General features: G+C 48.0%; 2 protein-coding genes across 7 annotated transcripts in view; one reads left to right on the top strand and one right to left on the bottom strand.

Annotated features, from left to right (window-relative positions):
- Positions 1-8,004, top strand: part of Vkorc1l1 (vitamin K epoxide reductase complex, subunit 1-like 1) — a 50,250-nt gene extending 42,246 nt beyond the window's left edge. For 2 of the 3 annotated variants that reach the window (XM_017598418.3, XM_039089657.2), the window contains one exon: positions 3,452-8,004. In XM_017598418.3, the coding sequence (XP_017453907.2) occupies positions 3,452-3,641 (190 nt within the window). In that variant the 3' untranslated portion in view covers positions 3,642-8,004. 3 annotated transcript variants of the gene reach the window in all.
- Positions 8,005-11,243: 3,239 nt separating this feature from the next.
- Gusb (glucuronidase, beta) lies at positions 11,244-24,801 on the bottom strand. Of its 4 annotated transcripts, NM_017015.3 has the most exons (12): positions 24,518-24,775; positions 22,471-22,656; positions 22,068-22,249; positions 21,503-21,645; positions 20,923-21,110; positions 19,965-20,108; positions 19,573-19,751; positions 19,328-19,474; positions 16,328-16,412; positions 14,452-14,628; positions 12,553-12,688; positions 11,244-11,899 (listed from the first exon to the last, which is right to left on the bottom strand). In NM_017015.3, the coding sequence occupies exons 1-12, from the start codon at positions 24,725-24,727 to the stop codon at positions 11,730-11,732; spliced, it is 1,947 nt and encodes a 648-aa protein (NP_058711.3). In that variant the 5' UTR covers positions 24,728-24,775; the 3' UTR covers positions 11,244-11,729. The 4 variants fall into 4 exon arrangements, with proteins under 4 accessions (NP_058711.3, XP_063127108.1, XP_017453744.1 ...); XM_063271038.1 differs by lacking the exons at positions 22,068-22,249; positions 24,518-24,775 and having other exon boundaries at positions 11,247-11,899; positions 22,471-22,609; XM_017598255.3 differs by lacking the exons at positions 21,503-21,645; positions 22,068-22,249; positions 24,518-24,775 and having other exon boundaries at positions 11,247-11,899; positions 22,471-22,537.
- Positions 24,802-26,575: the final 1,774 nt, after the last annotated feature.

Here is a 26,575-nt window from a genome sequence, read left to right as displayed (position 1 = left end):
GCCATGACTCTAGTCTTCCCCGTGAGCTCGTCCTATAAAGTTGTGCTGACTCAGCCATCTTAGTGTCCCGTCTTAGGACAGCAGTCCAGTGAGCTGCTCTAATTCACATGTCCTGTGGGTCTCTGCTTCTCCCCTGGGTGCTGGAATCAGGCCCAGAACAGGACAGCTAAGCTGCATCCTTGGCCCTGCCTTTTGCTAAACGAAAAAGAAAATAACGACAACTCGTGTGGCCTCTTATTCTCACTGTTACTGCCCTGAGTGTTTGTGGGCGTCTCAGGGTCACAGTTTACTAAGCAATGCCATGGGGATCCATTCTCTTTAAAGCGCCTTCCCATCCTTGAATTATTTCCTGGAAACAAATTTCCAGACACGAGGTTAATGAGTCAAAAAAAAAAAAAAAAAGACCAGTTTGTTTTTTGTTTTTTTGTTTTTTGTTTTTTGTTTTTTTTAAGGATTTTAACTGTTATTGCCAAATTGTTCCCCTCTTAAATTGTCTGGTCTCCATCTAATGCCCATTTAGAAGTGTTTTTGTTTTTTGTTGTTGTTTTGTGTCAGATTTTCTAGGTGTCGCGTATCCGTAGCCATCGTTTGAATGTTGTACTTTGATGTTCTCTTACTGCCCAGTAAGCGTGTGTGATAAGCCTTGAAACATTAGTTTGTGGCGGGCCTTGTGCTTCCGTTTGCGCTTCACAGTTCGGCTGTTAATAAATTATCCTATTGCTTGTCAGCTTTCCTGTGCAGCCATTGGTTAACCTAAGGCTGGAGTTGCCTTGCTGCCGCCATTCATACTTGGAGTATGAGTTTTTCTGAGAAGTATTAGCAAGGTTGCCCAATTCTAAGTGTATGCATTTACCCTGCAGCCAGAGGACAGTGTAGACCGATACTCAAGACAGTGCAGTTTAACAGAGCACGCTCCTCCTGGGCTCAGCCGGAAGCAATGGGAGCTAGCAGGTATCTCCATCTTAGAGAGGTGTGTGTGGCCATTAAGGAAGTGAGTGTGAAGAGAGTAAGGTTCTGTAACAAGCAAAACAGGGTTTAAAACTGTAGGGTAATCATGCTTGTTTGTGCAGGCGAAAGCAGAGTGAGGGGTTCCATGGTGGGAGGGGAGAAGTTCATGTTCAACTTGTTGATTCTGTGTTATTTCCACAGTACAAACTCATCGAGAGTGCTCATTTTCCCTTAGTAGGAAAGAAAGGGCTTAGAGCAAAAGTCATCCAGGTTCATGTGGGAGACCAAGGTGAGGAGGGCCTGCCTTTGTAATACTGATGTGCTGGCTCCATTCCACGTGCGAGCCCCATCCCAGGCATTATTTCCACTCACATTTGCTGACTGTAGTTTCCACGTGCCTCCCTAATGTCAGCTCCTCTGAGTCATCTAACACATCCAGAGCTTGCCACCCCACTCCCTTGTAGACTGTGCAACGGTCATCATTGGAAAGTTAGCTTTTTCAAGAAACAGGCTGCTGTGTGGTGAAGGGAATCCCACCCCAGATCCACTCCGTCTCATCTCCTTTGCCCCCGCCCAGCCCCCGCCCTGCCCCTGCCCTGGCCCTTGCCCAGCCCCTGCCCCTGCCCTGCCCAGCCCTTGCCCAGCCCCTGCCCTGCCCCTGCCCTGGCCCTGCCCAGCCCCTGCCCAGCCCTTGCCCAGCCCCCGCCCTGCCCCTGCCCTGGCCCTTGCCCAGCCCCTGCCCCTGCCCCTGCCCTGGCCCTGCCCTGGCCCTGGCCCTGCCCCTGCCCCAGTAATGGTTCTGGAGTTAGTTTTTAAATAGCTAAGAAAATGGAAACACGTGGTCTTAATTTTCTTTTCTCTCAAAACAGAAAAAGCAAATGCCGTGTTCCCTGTCCTTCCTACAGCTTATTTTTTTTCCTTTCCCCCTTTTTATTCTTTTTATTTTTTTTTTGACTGATCTACCTTAATGGCATTTTTATATGGAACGGATACATTAAATGGTTTTTTGTTTTTGTTTTTGTGGTTGATGTTTTCACAGCTATAAGATACTCTATTGTTACAATCATGGCACATTATAAAGTCCACAGATTTTCTACAGATCATGAGTCCCTCAGACCCTGCAATGAGTACAGTCGCAGCCCTTGCAGGGCTTTCAGAGTCAAGCTTCATCTCATAGCAGACCTAAGAGGTACTTGGAGCTGTCTGCTTTTTAACCTGGAGCAGAGAAAAACACAGTAAAGAGTTCACACGTCATTGTGTGTATGCAGTGTTTGTTCATTTGCTTGCTGTGCAGGGAGTTGAACCCCACAGCCTTGTGCATCTAGGTTGTGCAAGAGCTCCACTCCTGAGCTATACCTCTAGCCCACAAGTGTCGTTTTTCAAAATATTTATGGACATGTCTGCAGCTCGGCCGGAATCATTTCTTGCCTTGGCTGGCTGTCCTTAGATCCCCAGATGTTCTCCTGCCATAGTCTCCTGAGGACTGGATCACGGAGCGGATCGCCACGCCTGCCTCTTGCGGCATCTAAAGTTAACTTTCTTTGATCAAGTCAAGGTGTCGGCACTAATTACTCAGGCTTAGGTTTTGAACGCAAATGATTTAACACAGGTGAGTGGAGTACTGTCTAGGCTTTTCTGGCCCATCAGGAATTAGATCGCTAGGTCAGGAGTTTAATATGCTCTTGGCCTTCTCTGGCCTTGAAAATCAATGTGTATAGCATTTGAGTCGTTGGTTCTAGGGAGTTACAGGACAGTGCGTGTGAGGGAGTCAAGACTCCAGACACGTTTGTCTTGAGACTTGGCTTTTACTACCTGACTCCTTTTTTTTCTCCTCGAGACAGGGTCTTACTATGTATGCAGGCAGACCTCCAGTCTGAGCCTTCTGCCTCAGCCCCCAGAGTGCTGGGATTATGGACATAGGCCACCATACCCTCTCCAGCTCCCTTTTTGCCTGATGTGTTTTGATGCAGATGTGGCTTACTGGCCTGGTTCACTTTCCCTTCTCCACCAGTTAGTCATTCTAAAGTGTCAGCAGGTTCTCCCTTTTCGGCACAGTGTAAGAAAGGGCATCATCACCTGCTCTGGCTTTTTGGTAAATTTGATCTAAACATGAAAAGCAGCGTCTCCCCAGGTAGGGAACCTGTAGGGAAATGACAGGAGCGGACCTTACCCAGCCCGTGGCTTGGATGGAGAGCTGCTGCCCTCGTTCCTGTGCTCCAGCATCTTGGCTCGGTACGGTCGAGAGCTTGCATAGTTCATGTGCACGGTTTCTTGTGCAGTAAGAACAAATCAGAGCCCCGGCAGCTATGACACTATCCTGTCAGTAAAATTCAGCCTGTTTAGCATTAAGACAGATGGGCAGTTTTTGCACTCTGCTTTCTTTCACAGTCAAGAAGGTAAGGTCAGTATTCTTACATTGCTTCTAGCCACAGCCTGTCACTTGTCAGTGGAGAAGCCTCTGTCCAGGCCCGGCTCTGACCTAGTCATTGTCTCTCTCTTGCAGGCATGACAGCCAGCGCAGTTGCAGCTCTGGTCCTCATGACCTCCTCCATCGTGTCCGTGGTGGGGTCTTTGTACCTGGCCTACATTCTGTACTTTGTGCTGAAGGAGTTTTGCATCATCTGCGTCACCACATATGTGCTGAACTTCCTTCTCCTCATCATCAACTACAAACGACTGGTTTACTTGAATGAGGCCTGGAAGCGACAACTGCAGCCTAAGGAAGACTGACGGCCAGGGCTCTCCACCCAACTGTCTCCAACACTTCTTTCATTAAGTTTATTTTGCAAGGTTTTTTTTTTTTTTTTTAATTCACAACAGACACTTTCCCTGAGAATCTTAAACTGATTTTTTTTAAAATATTGTAAATTAGAAGGGGCCCTAGCTATTTCCTGTGTCAGTCTTCATTTTAAATCTGGATACAAAAAAAGGATACGCCGAACCAATCAAAGACAAGCTTTACCTTTACCTTGAAGATGTTTCTGAGATAATAAAATGTAGCCCTAGCCCCCGGTCCTTAACCGTAAAGTAAGCAGCCATTGCTAGTAATTCTTTAATGTGTATAAATTCAATTTCAGGTATAACAAAATGTGATCATGAACATGAAAATATTTTAGAATAGATACTGTATTAAATATTGCCATGTTTACAATATGTAATATGTTTTTAGCCGATGGATTTAAACCTGTAGATTCAATTAGAGTCCATTCGTGTGATATTTGTAAATAAAGGTAGAAACATTGGATCCACCCCTGCAGAACTTACTGTACAGTTTAGTTGAAGAGTAGCGAGGGACTGTCAGCTCACCGGGACTGATAAACAGTGGAGGGAGTAGACGCAGACAGAACGTCTTGGGAGACGTGCTGACAGCCCTGGCGCAGTGTTGACAGCGGAAACAGGAGGGTGGTGGGTTCCCTTCCATCTCCTACTCTGAGAGGAAGAGACTAAGTCTGAACATCCAAGTCAAGCTTGACTAGTCAGAACTGGATGGATCGGACCTTACGGGATGTCACGTGACTAGACCTTTTAATTCCAAGGATCTCAGGACACTGACCGTGGGAAGTGGATGTAGTCTTTGGAGAAAAACTGAAACCACTATGGCATTTCTGGGCAAAGCCTCTTATACAGTAGCTGACCTCACAGAGGTGTGTTCCCTCGGTTCCGGTGCCAGTGAGCTCAGCAGTATTAGACTGAAGCTGGCACAACCAAGTGCTCCGAGGTCAGTCCAGAGTGTTTCCCCTTGTCCTTTCTTCTTGCACTAAGGATTGTCAGTAAGCGTTTCAGAATCACATACTGAATTTGTAAACCTTAGGGCTGTCGTGAGGAACCGTTTGCTGACTCAGAAGAAACACAACATGTAGAAAGATCTGGAAGAGAAATGTGGAAACTTTGTCCCATTCTGGTAGCCACACAGAAGCAGTGAGAAGAAACCCAGAGGTGATCTGAATAAACCCTGGTGGCATAGCGACTGTGTTTCTCTGGTTAGCATCTTAAAGGAGATGTTAAAAGTGCCTTCTGTCTTAAATCTCAAACCAAATCATTCTGTGTGTTGAACTGGGGCAGAAGTATCCCTCCTTTCCTTCCTTACCGCGAAGCAGAGAACTTGCATTCTACCAGAAGGGTCTGTGCGGCCATTGTATTCCTCGGGTTGAAAAGTGGCAGTGTTTTTGTTTATAATTTGGTTAATATGTTCAAAAATAGGAAACTAGACAGCAAATTCTGAGACCGCAGTTGTGGGGCGGTTTAAGACCTTCCATCGTCACTGATGTACCATAGGATTTCTGGCCGGGACAGCTGTAAAATAGGAATTGTAAAGCCCTCTTACTTAGGAGGTTCCAACCAGTGTCTTAACAGACAGCTCAATTCCGATTTCATCAAAGGTGTTTCCCCATGAATGTGAACATTTCCGTGACTATCTTAATCTTACTGTGTATGCATTGTCGTCTGAAGTAGTTAAAGGACGTCTAGAAAGTACTGAATGGGATTTATGGTAAACCAAGTCCTCTTTGGAGAACTGTACAGTGAGGTCATCTCATAGCCCTGTGTCCAGGTCTCCCAAGGCAGTGGAATGGCTAATAGCTGACTTCTGCTGCTTACATATCAAGGCTCTGCTAGACATGTCCCTTGGGTCCCAACTCCAAATGACCTGTTCTGTCTTTCGTCACTCAGCAGAGTGGCTTTAGAGCTTGTCTTGACATTACAGACATCTCCAACCCTTACTCAAAATGTGCGAGGGTTCCATCCACCGGACCCTTCGAGGCTTCCCTTTGCTTTCCTAACTCTTGGGAGTACCGCCATCATTGTTTGTTTGTTTGTTTGTTTGTTTGTTTGTTTGTTACATTCCTGTGACTTAATAGAATGAATACCCCTTTCTCACTGAGAGTTAACAGGTGCTGTTGCAAAAACAGCATTTGCCGACCAGTGTGCTCTTGCTTGCCTGTGGTCCCATCACTTGGGATTTAGATGCAGGAGGATCAGGAATTCAAGGTCATCCTTGACTACATAGCAAAATAGAGACCAGCATTAGCTTCAGGAGACCCTATCTTTTTGATTTTTTTTTTTTTTTTTGCTAAAATATATGTTCTCTGTAAGTGAGCCTGTTGTGTTTTATTTGGTAGTTTTGCCCTGAGGGAATTCAGGCTTCTCTTTGTACCTTCTATTAAACTTAGTGGAGTGGGGGAGAAAACACTGTGTTATAAAACTGCTAATACTGTTCTGACCGTTTCAGACTGAGTATTTAAACACTGAAGAAGCAGGGTTTGGCCGGACCTGGTGACACACACTTGGCTGGCGGCCCAGCACTTGGGGAGCAGAGGCAGGAGGATCTCTGAGTTCTAGGCTGCCCTGGCCTAGATAGCTCCAGGACAGCCAGGGTTATATAGTGAAACCCTGGCTCAAAAAGCTACCCACAGACTAATAATAAACACTGCTAGTTGGCTTACAGGAAATACGGAGAGGCAGACTAGGGGGGAAATGACTCCTACAGTAATTCTGTGCTTCATGGGTTTGAAGTGATCCTAACAAAGGAAGCCTCTCACTTCGTAGCAACAATATTTGAGGGAGTAAGAGAAGTTCTGGCTGGGTATGCTCCAGGGCCTGTGCTTGGCTTGTGGGATTTCCCTTGGTCCTTTCCCACAGCTAGTTTCTGTCAGGGAGGGTAAACTTCTGGTACACTCAGGTTTAACTGGTTGCACTAGCTGTGTGCCAAGTATTATTTCTGTTCCATTTATCCTCTCCAGCTCTTCTCTTGTGGTTTTTGTTTTGTTTTGTTTTTAAAGAGACACATGATCTTTCTCTGTAGTTTAGGCTATCCTAGAACATACTACATAGCCCAGGCTGGCTTCAAACTTGACATTCCTCCTGCCTTAGCCTCCCAAGTGCTAGGATGAGTGGTTCAAATTCATTATATATAAGGAATGGTGAAAAGCATTGACTTTTTTTCATGTAAAGAGACAAGTTTGAGGGGCCAGGGAGGTGACTTAGCAGTTAGGAGCACTTGTCATTCTTGCAGAGGACCCAGGTTTGGCTCCAACCACCCACATGTCTGCTTAACAACCTTTATTTGCACCTCCAGTTCCTGGGGATCTGACACCCTCTCCTGGCCCCTGAGGGCACTGCGTGACTATGGTGTGTAGACATACATGCAGGCAAAACACCCATGTACGTAGGAAAGTATTTTGTTTGGTACAAAACGTCCTTGTACCTGTGAGGTAAGATATAGGACAATAAAATTAATATTGTTGCTTTTTTCTTTTATTTATAATTATATTCAAAAGACTAAAAGTACAGCCAGGCATGGTAGCACATGCCTGTAATCCCAGCACTTGGGGAGTAGAGGCAGGAAGACCAGAAGTTCAAGAGCAGTCTGGGCTATTTTGAGACCTTGTCTCTAGAAAAGACAAAGCTCAAACCACAGAGACTGCTCAGCAGTTCCTTGGTAGGCCCCAGCTGGTACCACAGTTGATTCTGATGGGTACTGGGAGGTGTGGTGGGTGGCCTGACCTTCAAAGTCAGAAGAATGTCAGTGAAGTTCCCCACTGTCATATCCAGGAACCTGTCTGCGGCTGTGAACCTCACCCACTCCTGTTTCCTCCCAGTGCACATCCGTCAGTGTTCCTGCCCCTCTCCACCTTCTAGCATTTTCTGCAGTACATTCATGAATCCTAATTTTGTAAGAACCCTGAGTCAAAAGAGCAGAGTAGGATTCCAGGCAATATGACCAAACATCCCCTCCCCCTTCTAAACTAACTGGCCCAGGAAAGGCGAAGTGTTACGAGGCTGTATTGAGCATGGCCTAGATCGTAGGTGTGTATGACCTGTGAAGTATGTACCATCTAAAATATTACTCCTGCTTTGAAAGCTCCTGAGTAAACATTCGTGTAAAAAGGAGTTCACTGGGAAGATTCCCTCTTTAATATAGATAGAAATATTCTTTATCAGAGGTTTAGGATACCATTTTGCTAACTGGTAAATAAAAACAGATGTAAATATGTAAGAATGTTTATTTGTTGCACATAACTTTTTTGGTATAAAATAAATGTAGACATTACCTGTGGATATTGTGCTGCCATCGTTCTTACTTCAGTGTGGAGTCTTCAAAACAATGAATCCGGATGAGACAAAGTCTAGCGTCAGAGAGGACTTGAGCATCTATGACGCTGAAACCCCATCCCTACAGGGACTGATTTAGAGCCTTTTCTCTGACATCTTTACTCAGATTTCTTAGGGTCTATGTTCTTGGATTCCTGTGGGTTTATTACACATGTGATTGTCAAGAATGTGTGACAGGGCTGGATACTGTGGTGGCTTAGACCTTTAATCACAGCAGAGACACACTTGTGTGAATTCGAGGCCAGCCTGATCTACATAATGAGTTTGTAGGACAGCCAGCCAGAGTTACTTGGTGAGACCCTGTCTCAAAAAAAAAAAAAAAAAATCAATGCAAGAGTAGAGAGAGGATTTGGGAGTTAGAGCACTTGCCAAGGACCCAGGTTCAGTTCCCAGCACCCACATGGTGTCTCATAACCACATGTAAGTATAGCTCCAGGAGTAAAACAGAAGCCATGATAGGGCTGAGGTCACAGCTCAGTAGAAGAGCACTTGTTTAGCAGGCTAAGTTTAATTCCTATCAGGAAAAGGGGGAAAGGTTGTGTGTGTGTGAGCCAGCTAGGTATTGGTGACACATGCCTGTCATCCCAGTACCTAGGAGACAGAAGTCAGAGGATCAGGAGTTGGAGGCCATCTGCAGCTACATACTGAATTGGAGGCCAGCCTAGGCTGTGTCACACCCTGTCTTAAAAAACTGAACAGAGCATGGCTTAGCAGTTCAGAACACTGGCTGGGCTGGAGAGATGGCTCCATGGTTAAGAGCACTGACTGCTCTAACAGAGGTCCTGAGTTCAAATCCCAGCAACCACATGGTGGCTCACAACCATCTGTAATGAGATTTGAACACTGGCTGCTCTTGACTCCCAGCACCTATGTAGCATTCTACAATCACCTGTTACTCTAGCTCCTGGGGATCTGATGCAAATACAGTGGTGCCAGGACATACATGCAGGCAAAACACCCATACACATAAAAGGGCTGGGGGGCGGGGATGGACAATAGATGTTACACAGAACGTTTTAAGCTTTGAGTCCTTCCATTCCTCAGTCCTCTACGAGGAAGCGTTTGTAAACAAGAGGAGTCTATTTGGAATCTAACCTATCCTTCCCTGAATAAACGACGCATTCTGCATGTAACTTTGGGACTTGGATTGGGGATATGGTCCTCTTAGTAGCTTGCATGGGTAGAGTCATAAGGCCTGAGGTTTGGTATAAACGGGGTGATTGGACCTGTGATCCCACCTCATGCAAGCAGGAGGACCAAAGCATCCAAGGTCAGCCCAGTGACGTGCTCTTCCAGAGGACTGGGGCTCAATTCCCAGCATCCACATGGTGGCTCACCTATAACTCCAGTTCCAGAGGATCTAATATGTTCTGGCCTTTATGACATTAGAACGTGGTTCCCAAATACACACAAAATAATAAATTATATATTATAATAAATAATATTTTAAAACTTGGGGGTTGGGGATTTAGCTCAGTGGTAGAGCACTTGCCTAGCAAGCGCAAGGCCCTGGGTTTGGTCCCCAGCTCCGAAAAAAAGAAAAAAAATATTTTAAACTTATTAAACTTATTAAACTAAGACCTAAAACTTGGGTATTTTGAAAAATTTAAGAGGTCCATAGTGACATGAAATACAAAACCCCTAAAATTTCTTCCTACTTGAACTAACATTAGTCTCTTCTCCATGCGCCCCCCCCTCTGTTTTTTCAAGACAGGGTTTCTCTGTGTAGCCCTTGGTGTCCTAGAACTTCCTGTGTAGACCGGGCTGACTTGAAACTCAACAGAGATCCACCTGCCTCTGCCTCTGGAGTGGTGGGTTTAAAGGCGGTGCCACCACACCCGGCTTCTGCAGTTTCGTTTTTTTTTTTTAAAGGGTTTCGAGAGTAGGTATAGGCGCTCTACTCAGAGGTCTAAGGAAAGGAAGGGATGGGTATGTGTAGAGTCATGGAACTGACCCTGAGAAAAGACAGCCGTCGCCCGCACTGCACGTGGCTTCCATCTGACTGGAGAGCTCCTCAGAAAACCAGGATCGATGTTGGGGAAGAATAGTGTGCTATATAGACCCTTGCCTCAGTGGAACCTCTGGACCAGGGAAACTGGGACACATCCCCAAAAGAAGACTTAGCATGACAATAGGTCATCACGCCAGAGGTACTGGACACAGAACACGAGTTTATATAGGCCCTGTTTAAAGAGGCAGGTCCTAGTCAGTGGCCTTGGTGAGAGCCACTGGGCCCACTAAACTACAGGGAAGACTGTCGACAGTTTTGTCAGTAAAGAGCTTGCTGTACATGCATGAGGACCCTGAGTTCAGTCCTCAGAACTCATGCTTAAAAGCTAAACTGACTGGTAACCTGGGCTTGCAATCTCAACCTAGAAGTAGACACAGGCAGAACCCTGGGGCTTGCTGGCCAGCAGCCTAGTTTACTTAAGTCTTCCCCTAATCTGAAACCCTGTTTCAAAAACCAAGGTGGATAGCTGCTTTGTTCTCTGGCCCCCACAAGCATGCATGTGCACATGAAGACCAGGCTGGAGTTGTGCTCACAACACAGAGATGTGGCATTTGCTTCTTAGCATTTGTCTTCTCAACCACAGAAAGTGGTCTGTCGGTTGCTGCCTTGTTTGGGACTTCTCTTCCCGTGTGAATACCCATGGGCTGTGGCTAATCTGTGGGGCCTTTGTTTTGAGACAGGTCTGACCCTGGAACTCAGAGATCTTGCTTCGGCCTCCTGAGTGCTAGATTAAAACTATGTGCCACAGGGGTTGGGGATTTAGCTCAGTGGTAGAGCGCTTGCCTAGCAAGCGCAAGGCCCTGGGTTCGGTCCCCAGCTCCGAAAAAAAGAAAAGAAAAGAAAAGAAAAAAGAAAAAAACTATGTGCCACCACCCCCCCCCCCCAGCTCCTCTGTGACATTTGATGAGTGACTCTTTCTCTCTTACTGGTTCAAGACTACTGTTTAGATGCCCAAGCATGAGGAGTGAGCCCGGGGCAGTGAACAATGTCGTGTCGTACTTTAAAGCAAATTTGCTGTGTAGTGGTGGTGATGGTGGTGGCAAACACCTTTGATCCTAGCACTTGGAAGGCAGAGCCAGATGGATCTCTGATTTTGAGCCCAGCTTGGTCTCCATAAAAGTTCCAGGGCGGCCAGGGCTATAAACCCTGCCTCAAACAACAACAACAACACCAATAATAATGAAAGAAAACAGTTTTATTTAGATTTATTTTCATTTTACACGTATGACTATTCCCCTCCCCCCACATGTATGTTCGTACATCACCTGAGAAATGGGGCAACAGCTCATAGTTAACGACCACGTGGGTGCTAGGAATCGAATCTGGAACCCCTGGTAGAACAGTCAGTATTCTTAAATTGTGAGCCGTCCCTCAGCCGGTAACCAGGAGCTCTTAGTGTGAGTATTCACACAGTAGGTTTTCAAGAGTACACAAAGCCAAGGCCAAAAAAAACCTGACAGAAATGACCTGGGACACTTCTCAGCAGGACACATTACTGAGCCTAAGGCACTGCAAGTCATTATCCCCACACAAGGAAAACTTCCATGTCACTTCTAAAGTCCCCCTTGTGTTGGTTCACAAACTCCAGAGGAAAAACTCTTCTGCTGAGAGAATACCTTTCACTTCATCAGGCCCTGTCTGCGGTGAGGTAGTCGTAGCTTTAGAATGTGAACGGTCTGCTTCCCATACACTGGGTCCTCGGCACTGAACCGTAACCTCTGGTTTCGTTGGCAATCCTCCAGTATCTCTCTCGCAAAATGAAGGCTGCCATCTTGGGGTTTCTCTGTCGAGTGAAGATCCCCTTCTTGTTTCCTGTTACTCTCAGTGGTGCTAAAAAAAACAAAAACAAAAACATAAACATAAACCAAGGGGGTCTGATAAGCTGGCTCCCAGAGTAAAGGTGCTTGCTGTGAAACCTAATTAACCCAAGTTCCAATTTCAGGCACCCACGTGGAGGGAGCAAGCAGACCCCCCGAAGTTGTCTGACTTTTACCTACACGCTGCGACATGCAGGCACACACACATACTCCACTCCCTGACCCAACTAAATAAAAAGTGTAATAACGTTTAAAATTCTATGGAGGTAGGGTTGGGGATTTAGCTCAGTGGTAGAGCGCTTGCCTAGGAAGCGCAAGGCCCTGGGTTCGGTCCCCAGCTCCGAAAAAAAGAACCAAAAAAAAAAAAAAATTCTATGGAGGCGCGCACACATTTAATCCTAGCACCCCAGAGGCAGAGGCAACCGGATTACTATGAATTGTAGACCAGCCTGGTCTACAGGTCAGCCTGTGTTGCACAGTGAGACGCCCATCAAAAAAGCTGGGAGAGGGAGGGGCAACCCAATGTGAAGCCTACTTTTCTCCTTTTTAACCCCTGTAAAAATAGACCAAAGCAAGTACTTTCCTACCTAAGCCATCTCCCCGACCCCATGTCTAGCATTCTCACAAACGCTCAGGACTGAAAATGTAAGCCTAACAGACACTCACACTGGTTCGTCATGAAGTCAGCAAAATTCCAGATGAGCTCTCCGATGACATATTCTTTTCGTTTCTCATCCAGGATCAAATGATAATTCTCCAGGAGAGCTGTCTGGTACTCCTCACTGAACATGCGAGGTGGATCCTGGGATTTAACGCACAGAGAATGTCAGAGTTGGGCCTGGCGTGAGATCCACTTGACCACAGCTAAAAGAGCTGATGTAGGGCTGTACTAACCGCAGGACTTAACTGATGCTGGCTCAGAGACCCTGGGGTCTGAAAAAAACTTTAAAGGCTACCTGGCAGTGGTGGCACATGCCATTGATCCCGACACTGGAGAGGCAGGAGGATCTCTGAGTTTGAAGCCAGCCTGATCTACAGAACGAGTTCCAGGACAGCCAGGGCTACACAGAGAAACCTTGTTTTGGGGGAGAGGGGGGAGCAAAACAAAACACCATCATCAAGGTGGCCCATGTCTTTAATCCCACAACTCACTCAAGAGGCCAACGCAAGAAGGATCAAGAGTTCAAGGCCAGCTGGGGCTACACTGTGAGACCCTGTTTTAAAAACAATCTTTGAAAGTGTAAAAACCTATAGGGTGGTGGTGGTGACATACATCTTTAATCCCAGCACTCAAGAGGCAGAGGAGGGGGATTTCTGTGAGCTCGAGGCCAGCCTGGTGTACAGATCAAGTGCCGGGACAGCCAGGGCTACACAGAGAAACCCTGTCTGGAAAACAAAACGAAACGAAAAAGTAAAAACCTTAGATAGTAACTGTGTGTTTTTTGTTACCTCTATTTTCATTCCCCTGTGTTAGAAATCAGGTGGTCCTCAGTTTTATGCAACCTTAATCAAGTCGGGGGTCTCTTGCTGTTTCAGCTCATTGCACGTGTGTAGCAAGTGCTTTATGAGAGTCCTCTCACGTACCCCAGGCTGCCCTGAAACTCAACCGCCTCCGCCCAAGTGGTAGTACAGACCTAGGCCACTTTGCCCATCATATTTTTTAATGGGAATAGTTCCATAGCCACACTAATACAGTAGTTGCAAGCCACATGTGGCTATCGGAATTTGGATGACACTAAATCAATTCAGTCATTCCACCCACGTTTCAAATCCCCTGTGGCTGTTTCTCGGCTGGTGGCTACCAATCCCCGGAGGTGGGGGGCAGACAGAGATATTTCCATCCTTGTCAAGGATCCTCTAACATCTGTCTGGACGTGGGAAGAATTTTTTGTTTCGACAGGGTTTTCTGTATCCTAGACTAGCCTTGAATTGGCCCCTCACTCCCCAGCACTAGATTATAGGTATGGATTACCATGGCTGGTCTATACAGTGCTGGGGTAGGATGTACAGTGTTTTTAATTTTTTAAATTGTGTGTCTGTGTGCCCAACTGCCATGTAGGTACCCGTGGATGCCGAAAGAGGCCATTAGAGCCTCTGGTACTGGAGTTTTAAAGTACCCAGTGTGGGCGCTGGGAACCAGACTGAGGTCCACTGGAAGGGCAGCAAGTATTAACCACTGAGCCAGCTCTCCGGCTCACAGGCTAAGAATTTTATTCTTAGCTATTGGGCTAGGCACGGAGGGACACCTGTCATGTCAGCAGCACTCAAGGTTAAGGGAGAGCGTGAATCTGAGGCCAGTCTGGGCATCAAATAGAGACCTTAGGGGAAAAGAGAAACAGAACCAAAAAATGCGGATAGTGGGGGGGGGGGGCGCTGTGTGGAAACACAGCCAATAATGGGCTGTCTCTGGGATGCACATGAGCCAAACAGAGGCCTGCATGCAGGGGCCACAGTGTGTAGGCTTAGGAAGGTGCCTGAGAGCTGAGTCAGGGTCACTGGCAGGGAAAACACAAAGAGATAAGTCACTAAGTAACATGGCCGTCGTTATAACAATGAACTGTTTACCTCATGAAGCCCCGAGACGGCGTCTGCTCCATACTCGCTCTGGATAATTGGCTTCTGGTACATCTTATACCAGTTCTCAAACTGGCTAGTCAGCTGCAGCTGAATCACCTCCAGATGCCCGTAGTCATGATACCAGGATAAGTAACTGTTCACACAAATCACGTCCACGTACGGGGCCTAGGACAAGAGCGGTCAAGTGAGTTTACTCCTCCCACTGAGGGCCTCTTCTTCAAGGTCAGAATAGAATGCAGCTGACGTAGGCTAGCCCACCCCATGCAGGAAATAAAGTCAAGACCAGACCCAAATATGGCTAATATATAATGCTAGGCTGAGGCTGCTGACAGGGGCCTTGACTGGAAGCAATACAGGCCCATCATCCAGCTAGCCTGCCCCTGACCTTGATGGATTTTACTTCTTTCTAATCCTATTCCTGGTCTCCTGTGGCCTTGCCTGGGGCTTTGATCCAACAGATAGAGTGGATATGTTTTTCTCCTTACAGTTCAGTTTTTGAGACAGACTTATATAGCCCATGCAGGCCTCAATCTTCTATGTGTCCAAGTCTGGCCTTGAACTGATGACCCACCAGTCTCTACCTCCCAAGTGCTGGGATCATGGGCGTGCACTGACTGCACCTAGCTCTCTGCCTTGCTGGGGACCAAGTCCAGGGTTTTGGGAATTTGAGGCAAACACTCATCAATTGAGCTACATCTCTTGCTCCTTAATTTGGGGGCTGGCCCTGGGGTTGGGGGTACAACCCAAGAGCTTGCATGTACTGAGCACAGGCTGTACCACTGCGCCACGTCCCCAGCCTGTTAAAAGAGTCTCCTTTGATCTTGAATTGAGAAGGCAGTGCTGTGAATGGCAGGCTGGCTAGATTTCTTTCTAGGCACAGGTGGGTGTCCATGGTCTAAACAGCATCAGAGTTCTGTCTGCGTCTAGGGAGCTGGAGAGATGGCTCTGTGGTTAAGAGCACTGGCCACTCTTCCAGGTTCAGCTCACAACAGTCAGAAACTCCAGGTAATCTGACACCCTCACAGAGACATACATGCAGGCAAAACACCAATGCACATAAAATTAAAAAAATAAAAAACAAAAAATGTCTAGCTGACAAGCCTCCGGTGTCACCCAAGCATGTCTCTCTAGCAACAATGCTCAACTTCAAAGCCACCCTTGGAACGATGAGGTCTTTCCAAGGGACCACAGGCCCCTCTCCAGGCTGTGGGGGTGGGAAGATGTAAGCTACAGAAAGCCGTAGAGGATCGAGTGGCATTACTTTGTAAAGTACACTCCAGGTAAAGAGGCCAGGCATGGGGCGCCCAGTAAAACCTTCCCAAGACCACACAGAAGACAGGGCAAGCACTGGAGGGGCCAGCACCCGGGGCTTCACTGCAGCCTCTGTTTCTCTGAAGAGTGGGCCCTAGAGGCATAGAGAAGCCAGGGCTAACAAGGCCTTTGTTGTTGTTAACTATTTTTAGAAAATTTATAAATGAATGTTCCCCTTTTATATTTGTGTCAGAAGGTGACAGATCTCCTGAAACAGATGGCTAGGAGCCACCATCATGTGGGTACCGGGAACCTAACTCTGGTCCTCTGTAAGAGCAACAAGTGCTCTTGACTACCAGGCCTTTTCTCTTGTCAGGGTTAAACAAGTACATTGCCTTGGATGTAGCCCAGCCTTTCAGGGCTTTGAAGCCCCACTATCTAGGCAGTGTGAATTAACAGGAAGTTAGTCCCTTTAACCAGAAAACCACTTGTGAAAAATGGCTGGACTGTCCACCGCTGGTTCCTGGTAGTAAGCATAAGCCTAAAGGCCAAAGCAGAGGCATGGAATGTGGAGGCCCAACCCCCCCCCCCCACCACACACACACAGGCTCACCCCCAGGTCTGCGTCATATCTGGTATTGCTCACAAAGGTCACAGGACGGGTGGGGTCCAGGGCTTTGGTGTGGGCGATCAGCGTCCTATCCACGGAAGGCAGAAGACAGGCTCATCAATCTAGGAAGGGCTCTCAGACACCCATCTCTCCCCTTCCTTCCCACCTTCCCCATCAGTGGTGGCTCTCAGCGAAGGCTGCCCAGAGCTATGAGAGCAGAGATGAGCGCAACCCGAAATACCAAGAGGCAGCAGAAATGAAGGGGGTGTTGTTCCCTCTGAGGCTGGGGCTGGGGGCCATGATTTAAGAGTCAGGGAAGCCTCCTGAAGAAAAAGCATTAGTGTTGAGTTGAATTAACCATTGAGTCAGGAGGAACGGAGGAGAGGACACAATGGAAGTCTAGGGTTAGGGTTTGGTCCCTGGGACCCACTCCCAGTCTCGCCAGCACAGATCACTGTCAGTCACCATCGAAGACTATTCTTTTCTTTTATGTCTTTTTGATCGTTACTCCTCTTTATACGAAGGCTGTGTAATGCCCTTTTGACCTAAGTCCTGAACCTGCCCTCTCAAAACAGCCCAAATTAGCAAAAGCCACTCTGGGGTACTCCAGCCTACCCAGTCCTGGATTCCCACAGTCCCTTAATGAATGCATCTCTCTTCCCCTCTCCTCAAAAAGTCTAGGAGCCTAAAATACTGTGTAGAGTTGGGATGCAGCCAGGGCATGGAGATTCGTAACAGTAGCAAAATTCCAGTGACAATGTATCAACAAAAATAATCTTAAGGTTAGGGGTCCCCACAACATGAGGAACTGTGTTAAAGGGCCACATCGTTAGGAAAGCTGAGAACCACTGATTAAGAAGCTTCAGCTGCCTCTGGGTGACAAGAAGTAGAATTCACCCTGAAGGCTGTGACAGTCTCACGACAGCTGAAAGGCTGTGGCTGAAGGTGGAGCTCAGAGGTAGAGAGCACTCGCCTGGCATGCAGAAGCAAGGCCCTGGACTAGATCCCTGCACCAGAAAATACATTTAAAACATTTTGAAGCATTTGTTTCCTTTAGGGCTGGAGAGATGAGTCAGTGGTTAGGAGCACTGACTACTCTTCCCAGCAAGCACCTGACGGCTCGCAACCATCTGTAAGGCATGAATGCCCTCTTCTGGCGTGTCTGAAGAGAGCAACCGTGTACTCACATACATTAAATGAATAAATCTTTATTTAAAAAAAAGTTTTGGGGTTGGGGATTTAGCTCAGTGGTAGAGCGCTTGCCTAGGAAGGGCAAGGCCCTGGGTTCGGTCCCCAGCTCCGCAAAAAAGAACCAAAAAAAAAAAAAGTTTTATAGTGCTAGAGAGAGAACCCAGAGGTTGCTCTCCTGGAGAGGACTTGGGTTCAATTCCCAGCACCCACATGGTAGTTTACAAGAGCTGTAACTCCAGTTCTTGGGGAATCTGATGTCTTCAGGCCTTGGAAGACAATAAGCCTGCACGCAGGCAAAATGCCCACACACAAAAATACTTTTTTCTTTTCTTTTTTTCTTTTTTTCGGAGCTGGGGACCGAACCCAGGGCCGTGCGCTTGCTAGGCAAGTACTCTACCACTGAGCTAAATCCCCAACCCCACAAAGATACTTTTCAATCCCAGTTATGTTCACATGCCATCGGTTTCATAAAGGTGAGCCCAGAGCATCACAAAGTGATTTCCTATAGTTTTAGCATGTGTTTCCATCTAGAATGAATGAATGCACGAATGCATGAGAGAGCATACGCAATCCTAGCACTGAGTAGGAGGCAAAGACAAGAGGAGCAGGAATTCAAGGCCAGCCTCAACTATGTAGCAAACTTCAGGCCAGCCTCTGCTATTTGAGACCTTGTCTGGAAAAAATAAAATCAAAAAAATCAGAAAAGGATCTGGAGAAATGACTCAGCCCTTACCTTCAAGCCCAGGGACTTCCATGGTAAAAAGAGAGGACCAGTTCCTATAAGCCGTGCTATGACCTCCATGAGGGTGCCACGGCACACACAGAAATAAATTAAAAACCAATCTCAAAAAAGAAAATAAAGGGGTTGGGGATTAAGCTCAGTGGTAGAGCACTTGCCTAGGAAGCGCAAGGCCCTGGGTTTGGTCCCCAGCTCCGAAAAAAAAGAGCAAAAAAAAAATAAAATAAAATAAAAATCTGTCACATTTGATGGATCACACGTGTAATCCCAGCACTCAGAAGCTGGGATCGGGGCTGGGGATTTAGCTCAGTGGTAGAGCGCTTACCTAGGAAGCGCAAGGCCCTGGGTTCGATCCCCAGCTCCGAAAAAAAGAACCAAAAAAAAAAAAAAAAAAAAAAAAAAAAAGAAGCTGGGATCAAAGGGATCAGTGGCCTGCCTTATAAATAAAAAAAAAAAATTAAAAAAAAAAAATAAAAGGGCTGGAGAGATGGCTCAGCGGTTAAGAGCACCCGACTGCTCTTCCAGAGGTCATGAGTTCAATTCCCAGCAACCACATGGTGGCTCACAACCATCTGTAAAGAGATCTGATGCCCTCTTCTGGTGTATCTGAAGACAGCTACAGTGTACTTATATATAATAAATGAATAAATAAAAAAAAATTAAAAACAAAGGGATCAGTGGCCTGCCTCAAAAATAAATTAATAAAATTATATAAAATCCAAAGTTCTGCCAGGTGGTGGTAACACGTGCCTTTAATCACAGCCATAGGAAGGCAGAGGCAGGTGGATCTAGCAAGCTAGTTCCGGGACAGCCAGGGCTACACAGAGAAACCCTGTCTTGTAGCAAAGGGAATTCTGGGTTTCATTTCAAGTATGACTTAGGAGGGTCAATGGGTAGAAAACGCACAATTGTTGATTTGGGTCCCCAGAGTGATAGCGGGATACTGACATTCACAGCATCTGTCCAACCCGTTATAGCTGACTTCCATGCTACTGGCTGCCTACAGAAGTTGAGCCAGGCCAAACGGCTAAGGCCACAGGCCTGACTCAGACCAGGGGAGAAATGGCACTCACTTGAAGTAATATCCGGCAGGTTTCAGAGAAGAGACAGGCTCATTGGCCACAGACCACATCACGACCGCAGGGTGATTTTTGTCCCTGCGCACCAGCTCGTCCATCACCTCTAGGTGGTGCCGAAGAGACACGTTGCCAAAACTCTGGCTGTGGAGCAAGAGAGGAAAGGGTCACCAAAGACTCTAAGAAGAGCTGGGAAGCTGGGCAGTGGGGGCAGCGAGGGCAGCGAAGGGGCGGACACTCACGGCAGCACGATGCCCACACCGGGACACTCATCGATGACCACAATTCCATATCGGTCACAGAGCTGAAGTACCTCCTCCGAGTAGGGATAGTGGCTGGTACGAAAGGAATTTGCCCCGAGCCAACGGAGGAGGTTGAAATCCTTTATCAGCAGAGGCCAGTCGAAGCCTCTCCCTCGGATCTAGGAGACAGCAGGGTTGCGTCACCTCTGTCCTTATGACTGGAGAATGTGCCCTTTCTTCAAAAGCCCAGCCCCTGGAGGTACCCGGTACACCCTTATCTAGGCGCACCACAAACCCCAGGCCATCATGGTGTCTCCAGGGCACGGAGGCAGGGGAAGGAGACATTAGTGACTCCCAAAATGCCACGTAGGGATGGCGAGGCGACAACTCACATCTGAATCCTCATGCTTGTTGACGCCTTGGAAGTAGAAAGGCTTCCCATTTATGAGGAACTTGCTCTTTGTGACAGCCACTGTTCGAATCCCGACAGGGAGGGTATAGAAGTCAGACACAGACTCAGGTGTTGTCATCGTCACCTGGGGGGAGTCGATGTGCCAGATATAAGCACCCAGGTGGACTGAGCCTCACCCAACAGCAAGTCCCACATCACCTAACACTTGAGCTCTTTGTTTTTTTCTAAACTAGAGTCTCACGTGGTTCAGGCTGGCCTCAAACTCACTTGTAGCTAAGGAGGGCCTTGAACTCCTGATTCTCCTGCCTGTCCCTCCCAAGTGCTAAGATTGCAGGCACCCTTATCTGTTTGGCTTGGTTTTCTGTTTATGTTTTTGGGTTTGTTTTGTTTCTCACAACAGGGTTTCTCTGTGGAGCCCTAGCTGTCCTGGAACTTGCTCCATAGACCTGGCTGGCCTCAAACTTATGGAGATCCACCTGCCTCCGCTCCCAAATTCTGGGATTAAAGGTGTGTGCCACCGCAGCCCAGCTGGTTTTGGGTTTTGTTTTGTTGCAGGGGTGGTGGTGGTGGTGGTGGTGGTGGTGGTGGTGGTGGTGGTGGTGGTGGTGGTGGTAACTGATCATTTGAGACAGGGTCTCACTGTGTAGCTCTGACTGTCCTGGAATTCACTATGGAGACCAGGCTGGCCTCAACTACTACATTTATTTTATCCAATTATCCAATATCCCGGGCCCTGTGTATTCCACAAGCCTGCCCCTGAGATGCAGAAATTACAAGATCTCAGGAGCTACTCTTCCCAGCTGGACTCTCCCACAAAGGGATAGAAAAAGCCAGAAATCTCAGCCTATACCCAGTTAGCCACCGGTCCTGGATGCCTCCTGATGTCACCAGGTGGCAGCAAAGGACCTTCCTTAGCTCCAGTCTAAAGTCCCCGTTACCTCCAAGGAGTACAGGTAGGCTGGATGCTCATGCATCAGGTAAGGCCACCAGAGGTGGGCACGCGGCACCTTAAGTTGACCCTCATTCCCTGTTCCACGGGCCACAATTTTGCCATCCTCATCCAGAAGACGCACTTCTAGCTGGAAATGGTCACTGCCCTGGACAGAAATCCAGTAGTTCACCAGCCCTGGGGGACAGAGACAGACAGCATATCAGTCCCAGAAGTTCCTTTAGACCCCAAGACCCTAGCGAACAACTAACTGTTTGTCCTTTTTTGTTTTTTGTTTTTTAAAATCTTACTATGCAGAGATTAGGGGTTATGGTACAAGAGGGGAGACGTGACCCAATATCTTGAGCGATGTCACTTTAGACAAGACCCCACCCCTCATTGGTCTTTATTTCCTTGCAAAGGGAGATCCACCAGAAAGGTGTCAGTTTGGGCAATCTGAGTCTTGTCTTCTGAGGATAATGAAGCAGAGGGGGGCTAAGATACTTGAAGCCCCCCCCCCACTTAGGGATTGTTCCTCTGAGATAAAATGGACCCAGTCTAGCACAGAGCCTCCCTCCAGGAGCCCTCACCAACGTCCCGGTCCACGTCAGTGGTCACAGTGATATCATCGATATAGGTGGTAGGGGTGGTGTACAGGACCACAGACCGGTGCAGCCCCGCATAGTTGAAGAAGTCGAAGCTTATGTCCTGGACGAAGTAACCCTTGGGATACCTAGGATGGGAAAACAAAGATCCATCGGCCTGTGGCTTTTTACACACACACACATACACACACACACATATACACATACACACACATACACACACAAGCACACACATGCCTGCTCTCTCTCTCTCCCGTGTGTGTGTGTGTATGTGTGTGTGTGTGTGTGTGTGTGTGTATACCACAGTGCACATGTGCAGATCAGAAGACAACTTAGGCACCGGTTCTTGCCTTCTTTCCCTAGACAGGGTCTCTTGATCTAGCTGGCCTGAGAACTTTCAGAAATCACTCTCCCTCCTAGCATGCAACCCCTGCTCTCCTCATCAGACCCAGGGCTAGAGTCATTCTCCCTACAGGGAAGTCCACTGGTCAGGGGATGGGAGAGGGGAGGAGGGGAGGAGAGGGGAGGGGAGGGAAAGGGTGCTGCTTACATGGAAGGATCAGTCTTGTAGACAATGGTCCCCGGTGGAAGGGTATAAGGGGTCAGTGTGTTGTTGATGGCGATGGTGACCCGGAAGGTGGTCAGGGGCCCACTCTGGACCAGCTTGGTGATGTCAGCCTCAAAGGGGAGGTGACCTCCCTCATGTTCCACCACATGAATCCCATTCACCCACTGCGGACACAAGGAAATTACGAGCAGAGGGCAAGTGGCCACAGGGCCCTGCTGCCTCAGGTACCCCCTTCCAGGAGAGGGTCCCCGCCATCAGCCTAATGGAAGAACGGCGTTCTAACGGAGCCCACGAAGCAACCTTTGCTCTGACCTGGCGGCACTGAGCCCTCCTCCACAGTCCAGACTGCCTTCCCCGCCCCGGGCCAACCTCTCCCTACACTGACCACAACTGCATAGTAATGGGCGCTGTTGATTCTCAACACCACTCTCCTGTCGGTGTCCTGGGTCCATCGCTGTGGAAGCACTGCTTCCCGTTCATACCACACCCAGCCAATGAAGTTCCGAAGCTCTGCTTCTTGGGTGATGTCATTGAAGCTGGAAGGGACCGGCATGTCCAAGGTTGGGCCCGACTAGGGAAAGAAGAAGTAGAGTCATGCGCCGGCAGAGCTCTGGTCTCCCGTGGATGAAATCCCGGTCCAATTCCAGCACCGCACAAGCCAATCATGGTGGTGCACAAGCCAATCATGGTGGTGCATAAGCCAATCATGGTGGTTCGCACCAGTAAACCTAGCATATGGGAGGTGCAGCCAGGAAGATGGATGTTCAGGGTTATACCCTGGCTATCCTCTGCTACATAGTGTATCATAGTGTATCTGAGTAAACAGGAGACTCCAGCTAAAGAGAAAGATCAGGTCTATTCTACACGACCGCACCCCTGGCACCCTAGAAGAGCATAGAGACCCAGGGGAGAGCCTCTGTGAATACTGGCTGCCTGGGTAGGTAACCTGTCCACAATTGAACTGCAGGGGCGGTTGGTGCAAAAGACTGTGAATACCAAGTTCCTCCACAGGGCAGATGGTACCAGGGCTAAGATTTCCATGGAAAGGGTGAGTCCAAGGGTAACAGGCCAGCCTAAAACAGGAAGGACCAGACCCTGACATAAAAGGCAGGTGATCACTGCTACAAGGAGGAAGGCCAACAGCAGGGAACGGGGGCCCCTGAGGAAATAGAGAAGGCACGAGGAGGCAATGTCCCCTCCTTACTCTTACTTCCTCTTTTGCTGAATGCCAGGCAGTGTCATAGAAAACTGAGAGTCTAAGCCAGGTGTGGTGGCTCACAACTTGTAACCCTAGCAACCTGGGAGGCTAGGGTAGCCAGATTACTATGGATTGGAGGCAAACGTGGGTCACTGTCTCAAACACACACACACACACACACACACACACACACACAGAGAGAGAGAGAGAGAGAGAGAGAGAGAGAGAGAGAGAGAGAGAGAGAGAACGCACTGGTGAGAAGACTCAGTGGGCTAAAAGACACTAGCCACCAAGCCTGATGACTTGAATTATACCCCTGGGACCTAGGAGAGACCAGACTCCAACAAGTTATCCTCTCACCTCCACATGCACTGCATAGCACATGGGTGCCCACATACGCGCACACAAATACATAAAGGTTACAAATTTTAAACGAAGAGAGAGACCAGGAAGGAGAGGAGAGAGCAAAATAGGGAAAGAGGAACCGAGCAAGGTAGGATGAATGAATGAATGAATCGGAGAGAGGCGGAAGCTGTGAGCACACAGGTTTGCTTCAACCTGCTTCTGCGCCAAGCCTACCTAGGTAGGAAGGGAGAGCGCGGAAGGGGTCCTCTGCTAGCTGTGTGCAAAGTCATGTCCTCTATCTGAATCTTACAACCCCAAGGTCCTTTTGGCTTTGGTTGAGCAACGTTCCGCTGGCATACTGGCTCCCCTCCCCTCTATAGCCACCCCCAAATCTCTGTGGTGGGTAGCATCTCCTAGGGCTCTGCGTCTCACTAGATGGGAAAGAGCTTGCTGGAGGCACGTGCACAAACATCCCCTCCAACACTTTAGCTGGCATGAGAACTTCCAGGAAGGCAGGAGCTGGAGGTTCGGGCCAGCCTGGGTTATAGAATGAGACACAGCTTCCAAACATAAACAAAAGGCTCATTAATGACAAGCACTCACAGGGCCCTGGGTTCAACCCCCAGCACTGTGAAGTAAAATGAAAAGCTTTAAAAAAAAAAAAAATCCACTGCCTGGGTTAGTGCCTGACTAGCAGAAGCCCTGGAGTTCAAGCGGTTTTGAGGCATGCCAGGTCTCACTTCCTGCTCTGGCCGCTCCCCTCCCCAGCCTGCAAACCCATATTAACCTCCTCTAGGTGAGCACTAGGGGATCTCCAGGTACAGGCACCTCTCCGCCCATGCCCTCGCTTCTGAAAGCTTCCAGACCCCGGGTCCGGAGGAGCGCTCACCTCCCGTAGCGGCTGCCGGTACCACTGCTTCTCGAAGCCCTGCAACCGATTGTTCGAGTAATCGGCACGGAAGCTCCACAGGCCGTCCAGCACCTTGAGTTCCCGCGAAGGGGTCTCCTTCGGGAACAGCATCCCGCCCTGCAGCGCCAGCGCGCAGCTGCACAGCAGCTGGCCCAGTACGAACCAACACACACTCCGTCTTGGGGACATGCTGGCCGGGATGCCCGCCGTCCAGCGGCTGGGCCTTTTAGCCTCGCTCTCTGGGGCAAGGCGGAGGCGGGACTTTGGAGGGTCACATGTTCTCTAGAGAAGCGGCCGGCGCCAACTTGGATGAGGGCAAGTGCTGGAACAGCTGCTGGCCCCAAGGCTACAACTCTGCAGAAAGAGGAAACACTCAAGACCTGAAGTTCTGGATTATCCTACCCTACGCCTTACAAAAGTCCCTGCCTGCTTCACATCCATTAACATTTCCCCCTCCCCCACTCACAATCTGGGGCTGTGCCTCCCAGTACTGCTAGGCTGAAAGGACCCTTGAAGTCCCTGACCCCGCTATTTCTTCACAACTCCTGTGAAAAGTCGCGGATGAGGGTTCAAAAGAGATACTGAGAAGGACTCGGGGAGTTAAGAGTTTATTAAAGGGATTATTAAGGTCTGGAAAGTACATGCAGACAATTTTGAGGCGGGGTCTCATCTTGTAGGTCTCACAGGAAGGTAATCTCTCCTGATGCCCAAGCAAGTAAGGGGATGGAGAAAAAAAGGTTTTGGCCATCAAGCCAGGAGGTTTTGGCGCACGCCTTTAAGCCCAGCACTTGGAAGGTAGAGGCAGGTCAATCTCTGTGAGTTCAAAGTCAGCCTGATCTACAGAGTGAGTTCCAGGACAGCCAGGAGAGCAGAGAAACCTCAAAACAAAACAAACAAACAGGGGTTGGGGATTTAGCTCAGCGGTAGAGCACTTGCCTAGCAAGCGCAAGGCCCTGGGTTCGGTCCCCAGCTCCGAAAAAAAGAAAAAAGACAAAAACAAACAAACAAACAAAAACCCAAACAAACAAAAAGCAAGAAAAAAATTAATCAATTAGTCTATAAGAACAAATAGATACGCTCCCCCCCTTGCTTTCTGGAAATCATTTCATGGTTTGGCTGTGAATATAGTTATTTTCACAATGCATTTTTTTTTCTTTTTTTATTAGGAAAATTTCAAAAGTATGAGTAGCAAAATGACAGCAATCTCCAATTGTAATCTTATAATTTAGTATGTATTTGCATATGTTATATATCCTTTTTATTGTGTTATTTGGTTGCCTTTTGAGACAGGGTCTCAAGGCACCTAAGTTGGCCTGGAACATGTTTTGTGCCACAGGAGGACCTGGTGCCTACAAGGCAAAGAGGGAGCATTAGGACTCAGAGTCTCAGAGTTGAAGCATCTATACCCAAGTTCAAGACCTTTGTAGAACTGACAACCCTGGGCATAAAAGACCTGTCTCCTGGGCCTGTGCTCTGTCATTCCGGTCACAAATGCGGGTCACGTGTGCGTGTGTGTGTGTGTGTGTGTGTGTGTGTGTGTGTGTGTGTGTATGTATATATGATATATATGTATATGTATGTATGTATATCACATGTGGGTGTTTTGCCTGCACATATGTGTGTACCAGGTATGTGAAGTCCCCATGGAGCCCAGAAGAGGCCCTGAATTCCCTGAAACTAAAGTTACAGATAATTGTGAGTCACTCCGTAGGTGCTGGGAACTGAACCCAGGCCCTCTGAGAAGAACAGCCAATGCTATTAAACACGGAGCCGTTTCCGCAGTTCCATTCATCGTCTTATATTATGTACATATGAATTTGCAGGTGCACCTGCATTGTGTGAAAATCATGTGACGTCTGACTGGAGAAAACCAATGTTTTCTCCTTCTACCCTGTAAGCCCCAGGGACTGAACTTAGTCATCAGACTCGGTAGCAGCCATCTCAGAAGCCCCTCTGCCTTGTATTTTGGGATTGAGCCTGGAGTTCATCATTTCCACTAAAATGACGGCTTGGAGCACTCCAAAGATTCACCTCTCA

The sequence above is a fragment of the Rattus norvegicus genome, chromosome 12, assembly GCF_036323735.1.
Source record: "Rattus norvegicus strain BN/NHsdMcwi chromosome 12, GRCr8, whole genome shotgun sequence".
In the NCBI taxonomy this organism is placed as follows: domain Eukaryota; kingdom Metazoa; phylum Chordata; class Mammalia; order Rodentia; family Muridae; genus Rattus; species Rattus norvegicus.
Note: the sequence above shows the minus strand (reverse complement) of the source record. Positions and strands in the feature narration are given on the sequence as shown.